This window comes from Vollenhovia emeryi, unplaced genomic scaffold (genome assembly GCF_000949405.1).
Source record: "Vollenhovia emeryi isolate VEMERY1.0 unplaced genomic scaffold, V.emery_V1.0 DF939535.1, whole genome shotgun sequence".
Lineage (NCBI taxonomy): Eukaryota > Metazoa > Arthropoda > Insecta > Hymenoptera > Formicidae > Vollenhovia > Vollenhovia emeryi.
In genome coordinates this window covers 14,912-23,631 of record NW_011966831.1, presented here as the reverse complement: position 1 = coordinate 23,631, position 8,720 = coordinate 14,912, and the positions used below count along the sequence as shown (strand labels likewise).

At 33.4% G+C, this 8,720-nt stretch overlaps 1 protein-coding gene across 1 annotated transcript in view; it reads right to left on the bottom strand.

The window, feature by feature from the left end:
- Window positions 1-909: 909 nt before the first annotated feature.
- Window positions 910-8,720, bottom strand: part of LOC105557271 (phospholipase DDHD1-like) — a 17,776-nt gene continuing 9,965 nt past the window's right edge. The window contains exons 3-10 of the mRNA XM_012004465.1: window positions 7,899-8,072; window positions 7,665-7,793; window positions 7,427-7,568; window positions 7,230-7,336; window positions 6,811-7,124; window positions 6,407-6,692; window positions 3,174-3,332; window positions 910-2,453 (exon numbers count right to left, since the gene is read on the bottom strand). Of these exons, the coding sequence (XP_011859855.1) occupies window positions 2,305-2,453; window positions 3,174-3,332; window positions 6,407-6,692; window positions 6,811-7,124; window positions 7,230-7,336; window positions 7,427-7,568; window positions 7,665-7,793; window positions 7,899-8,072 (1,460 nt within the window). The 3' untranslated portion in view covers window positions 910-2,304. The remainder of the gene's footprint in view (window positions 2,454-3,173; window positions 3,333-6,406; window positions 6,693-6,810; window positions 7,125-7,229; window positions 7,337-7,426; window positions 7,569-7,664; window positions 7,794-7,898; window positions 8,073-8,720) is intronic.

Genomic DNA, 8,720 nt, shown 5'->3' with positions numbered 1-8,720 from the left:
TGGATAAGTTATTAGTTGATGCAATTTAGGTAAACAGTTTTACGCATTGCAAAGATGAAGACAAATATTTTCGCTTCGCAAGCATATTGTAACGTATATAATAATAACAGAATAGTGCAAAAACACATAGTTAATCCATACATTATTCAAGAAACAATATATTTCTCAACAGAAAACAAAAGTAAAACTTCTACCTTAATTTATTAAGAATTCATTAACGATTCTGCATCGCAAATATTTGAGGCTCGTTTTACATTTAATTAAAACTATAATACAATTTTGCAATAATTAATTAATCTGTGATAAAATAATTATTAATTTTATCAATAATTATCAAAAATGAAATATAAAATGACACAAGACATATAAAAAGAATAATTTTCTTGTACTAGACGATTTACATCAAGTATCAGTATTTTGAACAAGTTTAATTAGTTTAATAAAATTAAAAGGCAACAAAATGTGTTCTTTCATACACGCACGCGCGCACACTGTGTGCACACTTACATAAAATACAAAAGAAAGTACTGTTATTTGTTAAAAATATACACGATAAATAAAAAGAGTAGGTACTATTCTTCATAAAATAAAAAAATTTAGTCTTTTAAAAATTAACTACATTATCTACTAAAATGTATTTACTAAATTAATTTAAATTCTGAATACATATATCTAAAATAATTCTAGAAAACAAAACAAAGTTTTCAATATCTTATTGTTGTTTCATTGACGTTACTAAATTAGAAATATCTTATCAGAGTAGCAAAGTTTACGTTTACGAAGCTTTTACAAAGAATCCAATATCTTGTTCGAAGATTTAATAATTCTATTCGTGAACAGAATTCATAAAGAACATTTTGTATTTCAGTAAATTCTTCAAAGCAATATAAAAATAATTACCCACATAACTACAATATGAATTTAATGCTTTATTTCAAAGATTATAAACTCAAATTATTTCAAAGATTATAAACTCAGAGAGATATAAAACTATAGCAGTATACTTGTATAGCATATCTTAATAAGTTATATATTTAAAATCTATGATCTGATGTATGGTGTCTCATGTTTTTGCATTATTCGAATACTTCTACATTAGATAATTTGTTAATGTACACCTGTAAATTGATTAACAATCGGTAGGTATATGTAAGAAAAATTCGCAAGCATTACATATCTTACTTCACTTCAATGTAAGATTAATAACATATTTAACACGTCTGGCACTAATCTTAAAATATATTATTTTTATACATGGCAATATACATAACAAAGGCAATCAACGGAAAAATATTAGTTATCGAACTAATGTATAAACTATTCGAAAACAAATATCGTGTCATAACAAATTATAGAAAGTTTATAAAGTATCACACTTAATAAATATCTCGCATATTCATAAACTATATCTATCAGGTGGTAACATAATTCATAAAACTTGTAATTTTCTTCCATGCGTTCCTATTAGAGCTTCCTAGTACACATGTACTAGACTACACGTATAACCCGTGTATTTAACTTATTCATGTTTTAACCCGTGTACACGAATTTAAAGAATCTTTATTTACGACATTTACGTGAATCCGTGAACACGTGAATGCGTGACACGTGTTCACGAATATCCGTGAACGTGACATGTAAATGTGTAGCCGTGTATACCTCAATAGAGAAATATTTAGAGAATTATGTGACAAAATCTGGATAAAACTTGGAATGTTGGAATTATGCGTATACATATTATATGTCGAACAACAACAAATTTTGATAAATAGTTGCACACGTTTACATGTATCACACATATACGGATATTCGGGTACACGTGTCACATACACGAATATTCGAATACACGTGTCACATACACGATTATACGTGCACACGTGTCACGTACATAGGTACACGTGAATAAAGGTATCTTAAGTCCTTGTACACGGATTACGTGTACACGTGAATCTTAAAACACGTATCTAATCGAAAGCTCTGTATCATAGGGACTCTCTATAATACAGAGTTTATTATACTACATACAAATGTCGATTACCTAATGTTTAGTACAAACAAGTTACTTTCCAAAACGAGCAAAGACAAACGTTCGTCTCGTGTAACTCGATGCAGAGCGATTACCAAATTATACGAACGATATAAAATGATCGATTTCCATAGACTTTGCAACATTATTGTATCGTTTTTCCGTTATCACAGATTGTTTTGGTGATAGGCCCGTTTGCAATATCACATTCTAGAGAAGGCCTACAATCGACTAGAGCATTTTAGTAAAATTTGTTGGAATTCTGCGCTAAACTGCCGTCATGTTTCTAACGTTGGGAAGAGTCTCGTTAATACGAAATAGGCCACATCGTAGTTATTCCAATATGCCGTATGTGCTGTTACGGTGTATAAATAATTCCTTCCTAAACCAACGGCACGTAGCACGTAATCCAATCGTTGCGCTAATTCTAATGATGCAAAATATATTTGTACATAGTTTATAACACAGAGAAAGTTTCTGTATACAGAATGTCTCCTAAGAAGTGGACCCAGTTCAGTGGACAAAAGACAAAAATAATAATAAAAGTTCATATAAACGTATGTTCTATTCAACCTCGTTTCTGAATATGTTTGTATTTTAGTACTTAAATGCAATCGTCAACCTATCATAAAATACAGCACTCTTTCAAAAATATCAAGTGTTTGTAGCATTCATTGGCAGTCTTCTTATATGTATACAGTGACGAAGTAGTGTCAATGTAAGCAATGGAAAAGAAATAAACAAGTGTTTTCAAGTGACTTCACAAGTAAACATTTAATAGATTTAACGTTTGTATTTCTGTAATTTCTCTCTTTTTATTTTAAATATATTCCTTATTGCGCACGTGTATGTCTTATTTAACTCTAACAGCTTTTGATTTAAATAATTGTTGTCGGAAAGTCTTTTTACTTATTGTTAATAGATTTAAGTCTGGGGAATATACAGGCCAACCAATAGATTCTACACGATCCATTTGTTAGAAAATCGTTACGTTACTGGCTTATTTTATATAAACATGACTATAACTCGGAAACAAGGTCGAATAAAATACTAGTTTATGTGAACTTTTATTGTTATCTCGTGTCCTGTCCACCCTTGAAGTGAATCCATTTATTATGGGACATCCTGTAATATCGTATATAATCACCTTGTCCTGGACGGATTGGTGGATTTGAGTCTGGTGTCGGCGAAGATGGACCTTCTCTAACGTTCCAACCACCTCGCACTAAGTCCCAAAGGCTCCAGCCCTTTTCTGCATTACGATTGGGCGGACTATCTACTGGACTATCATCTTTATCATCATTTTCTGTTAATACACATAATGATACCGTATTATTTTCAATACATTTAGTTAAGATTTAGTTTTAAATATCCGCGTTGAAGGTGGCGCCAGAGCCTAGCGGTAGAAATAAGAACCGTCGAACAAATCTTAAAGATCGTTTACAATAGATTAAGTAAGCCTGACGTAAGAAGTAAGAGTAGGAGTACAGAAATGAATCGTTCACATTTCTTACTCTTATTTCAGCTCTGACGCTTACTCTCGGCGAATTAGAGAGCAGTTCGACCAGTGCTATAAATATTTTTAAAAATTATGCCTGTACTTTAACTTTTACACTGATAAGTAGAGATTATGTTTTTTTTACGGCTTACTTTCAATGTAGACGGTCCTTTACAGAGTACCACATGAAATATTAACATATTGGTAACCCTATTTTGTCGTCCGCTTTATTTCGTTATTATTCGCTGTTCACTTATTCTGTAACGTGCAACGTATTCAGAGAACTCATAAAATTGGCCGATATATAAAATTTGCAAGGAATACACACGTGAAAGATACATTTTCAACTCCTTTCGATGGTTGTCAAACGGCGTGTTTTTGCTACATGTTTAGGCTTTGTTTTACGACTTTTGGTAAACTGTCAAGAGAAAAGGATAGTTATCGGCCAATTTTACAAGTATTCTGCAACGATCTGTCGTGTGTTTTCACCCAAACATTTTTTTATTTAAACGTACACCGGACGATTTTTCTACGTGTCATTTCTCGCTTCTGACGTCACGATTTCAACATGCAGTGAGCACCCAGGAGCCTTAAGGGAATACTGCAGTGATTCTGCACGTTTGCACCTTTTGCACTTAAAACTGTCTGTTTCGTGGAAATATTTGTGTAATATACAAATTAAATGGCTCACGTGTACAGATCGAAAGCAGCTTGCTATTCCGGCTAAATTAAAGAACAGTACGACATTACTGAAATTAAGTTTGTAAGTCTAATAAAAAATAATAGTGAGCAACACACATACTACATGTACTGTATATGTATGTTGCTCACTATTATTTCTTATTAGACTTACATACTTAGTTTCAGTGATGCCATATTGTTCTTTCATTTAGCCGGAATAGCAAGCTGCTTCCGATCTATAAATGTAAGCCACTTAATATATATTCGTATATTACGAGTACACAAATTTTGTTAAACATCTATACGGGTGAACCAGAAAGGTTATCCCAATCTTTTACCATGAGAGATGGATTACCGTCTGTAACTTTGGTAAACTGATCGACACACTGGCAGCTGCTTAGATCGAACGTGATGGACAGTCAAGTTAAAGATTTATTCAAATTACAGACCTGCACGGAGTAAAATAATTCGCTGGCATTGTATATTTTATGTTGTTCCAAGTCAATTATATCAGTTATATGGACAGCTATGTTATTTGTTAAGAACACTAATACTATTAATAAATAATTTTTGTCAATTATCAAATTATTTAATTATAAAAAGAAAATAATTTCTGTTCTACTAAATACCTTTTACTGTAATATTGAATAATTTGAATAAGTTATAATACAGAAATTTTGTTGTCATCAAATATGCAACATTAGTAGCAACAATAGTTGCGCTGCAACGAACTTATAGTTAAATAATTTGATAACTGAGAAAAATTATTTATTATTTATTATTATATTAATAGTACTAGTGTTCTTAACGAATAACATGGCTGTCCATATAATAACTGACATAATTGATTTAAGACCATAGAGATATAAGAATAGAGTGCGTGAGCTAAAAAAGCGATGTAGTAATAGTAAGAGAAAATTGCAAAAAGGCCCCTTCTGTCTTTGTCTTTGCCAGCCTTTGCGCATGTGCAGACATAAGAAGACTGATCTCTGTACAAAGGCGTATGCGTGACTGAGAAGGATAGAAGGGGCCTATATGCAGCGCTCCTTTTCTATACCTGTATCGCAACCGTTTACGCGATAGCATATGACTCGCGCACTCTATTCTTATATCTCTATGCTTGAGATAGCCTAAAAATAAAAACCAGCAAATTATGTTACTCCGTGCAGGTTTTGTAAATTCAATAAGTTTTTAACTTGTCTGTCCAACACGGTCGGTCCAAGCAGATGCCAGTGTGACAGTCAGGTTTGCAGTCCGTAATCCATCTCTCATAGTGAAAGGTTGGAACAGCCTTTCTGGTTCACTCTGTATAGACTGTTTAAACATTCAGATTTCTTGCCTACTTTCGTATCATTTATCTCAATTTAATTTAGATCGATTTGAACTGATAATGAGTATTTATTATATGCATAGTAATACATATGTAAAATATTAATAGACTAGACAACACAAGCGCGAGCTTCGCGTGCTCTCCATTTGCTCTCTCTAAAAATTCGCATGGTTTGACAGCTGCAAATAACACTACTGAAGCATGTCGTATCGCACAAGCGAGCCAATCAGCTCGGAAGAGCGACAACAATACTTCGAGACTTTCGACTTTTGACTATCGACTTAACACGCCTTTTTTATATAGGAAAATCTTAATATCTATAGAATAAATTCTAATATAGCGTTTTATACAGCTCGATATTTCAGAAAATAAGTGTAAAGTTCAAAACAAAAAATGTCATCAGTGAGCTAGACTTTGTATTCCGAGTTTTAAAACGCATCATAATAGTATATTGTGATACATGTGCGGGAAATTGACTATTGGCCACGAGTAGCGGGTGGGCAATAGCCAATCTCCCGTACATGTATCACATACTATTTTATATTATAAGTGCACGGAAAAGTACCTCTTTTTTGACAGTTACGTGTAAAAACTTTGAGGCTATCCTGTCATCTGTCGAAGATGACGTGTGGAAGAGAGATCGGCAATTGTGCTGGGAGATAAACAAAAACAGCGCTAAAGTGTGCGGTAATAATTTTACCGCACGGCTTTTTCCGCACAGTTGACGCCATGTTGCGTGCAAACTGTATTGTGTCGGCAAATGTCTATTTTGGGCACGAAAAACTGTCAAAAAAGGGGCACTTTTCCGTGCACGTGTGATATGAAAGGTCATACCAAATAGTAACAAAAGTGTAACAAAAGAATGAAATACCCGTAGGCGGTAGAGTTGGATCCACGTTGTTCAGCGATGAAGGCGACTGTGGCATTTGTTGACCATCAACTCCTCCATATGGTGGTATCAAAACTGGCTCGATTTTACTGTAACCTCTTTCCAAAAGCGGTTCCATTCTGTATGCCACCGGATCGGACCAGTGAAATATATTGTAGAATCTATTGCATAAACCTTGTGGCATCATGTCTAGTCTGTTCGATGGAGTACGTGTACGCAGTGCCAAGAACACAGACAACGGCGAACCCAGGCAAAACAAGTTCTCAATCTGTACCAACGGGAAAACGATTGAAATGATTTACGTTAGTAACTTTTGCAAACGCAATTTATATAATTTAACTTGGCCTATCTTGTCATGTATACACAAAGAATTGCGGATTACTCACGGGAAATTGTAGTCCTTGAGATAAGACTTCTTGAGCCTGTGGACATGGCAGCTGTGTATCAGGTCCTATCCAGCCTGTAACTATGTCATATACAATCACACATCCTAGGGAGTGCGCTAAAATCGAGACCTTTCCTTGCCAACCAGGATGTCGACTCGCAAACATAAAGTACAATCTATTCAGCTCCTTTTGCAAACCAGCTCGGACCTCAGCACCATATAGAGGACTTGTATAGTACAAAATATCCATTGCCGATGCATTTAGTAAGTGACGTATGCTCAGTACACTATAAGGTGTAATTGCGTCTACTATATCTATAAAAGAAAAGATTACACATTCGGTAAATTAAATAAATAATCACTCTGTAAAATATTCGTTTATTAAGTATTAATCAAGTTTATTAAATATTTGTTTATAACCTCCATCCAACTTTAATGATGACCGCCATTCAACTGGGAAGAATTCCTCTCTGTGTTTAGAATTTGGAAAATATTTCTGCTTAAGCCAATCCACGCAATCTCTGAAACTGTTAATTTATTTGTACTTAAAAAAACAACATTATTTTATAAAAATACGTATTACATATTGCATAAGAATACTTATTGCTTTTATTTACCATGTGGTGTTGCGTATAATCTTTCCAGTATCTCGCTTTTGTCCTATTCCGTGAACAACAAATACTAGATGGTCAATATCACGCGGCTTATCCTCCATACTCGTACGCGCTTTATATCCCCTTTTTAATCGGTAGCCTGTTGCTGCCAATTTTAAATAAAAAACGATTATTTATGTAATAAAACATAAAAAACAAAAGTGGCCTAAATGTGTTTTGTTGTTTCTAATTCTGAACTTACTTTTAGCAAAACCCAATTTTGACGTAACGCTACGCATTAACTTGGTAGGAGTATATTCACTATATAGTGTTACATCGTTAATCGAATGCCAGTCGACGTGAAATTCAGAGAACTGCTCAGTATGTAACACTAAAAGTGTGATAAGAAACGCTTTAATATTAATTGCATGCATAAGTAGACACCACACATGTGTATTAAACAAATTGAGAGACATCAAAAGAATAAAAAGAGCACCTTTATAGGATTGAGGAATATTTGTATCGCACGTAGTAGTAATACTTTGATCAGTACTTTCCTTTTGAAATAATTTAAGATGCACCTCTTCTATTACTTTGGAATGTTCCGTTTCCAACGGTATCCAACTGCCATCGTAATACCATGTACCTCTCATAATTTCCCACTCCTCACCTTCAACAAAAATTCATGCGGTTTGTTATGTACATATACACTGTAATGTCTTGGATATCTCATGCGTGAGTCACGGCCAACAAATTCTGTATAAACCTGAACGTTAGCTACTTAAGTTCTAGCGCTATTTATTTAAACATGTAATTGTATTCAATAGCTAAAAAATAATTTCGCAATAATATTAGCAAGATTATATTCGTAAATGTAATAATATGTAATCATTTATTATTTTAAAAGTTGTAAAATATTTTTAAAATAGCAAAATGAAAGTTCTAAGACTCTTATCTGATGCAAATACCAACGGATAAAAAACAAATATGCACGGAAAAAACTGTTCGATTATAGCAACCAGAAATATTCAGTTGGTACAGATTCAGTTGCAGTAGCATCTAAGGCCCGGGCTCACAGTGGCTAGTTAGCTTAACTAGTTGTTAAGTAGTGATGCCAACCACTGATACAAAATTCGGTAAGCTATTTACAAGGTTAGATTTTGACAAGTCGCATTTTCGCAAATAAGCTTTAAAAAAATATATATATTGATATATTTGTGAATGATATATTGATGTATATATACAACATATAGTGTGTATATGTATATATACACATATACATAACCTTGTAAATAGCTTACCGAATTTTGTATCAGTG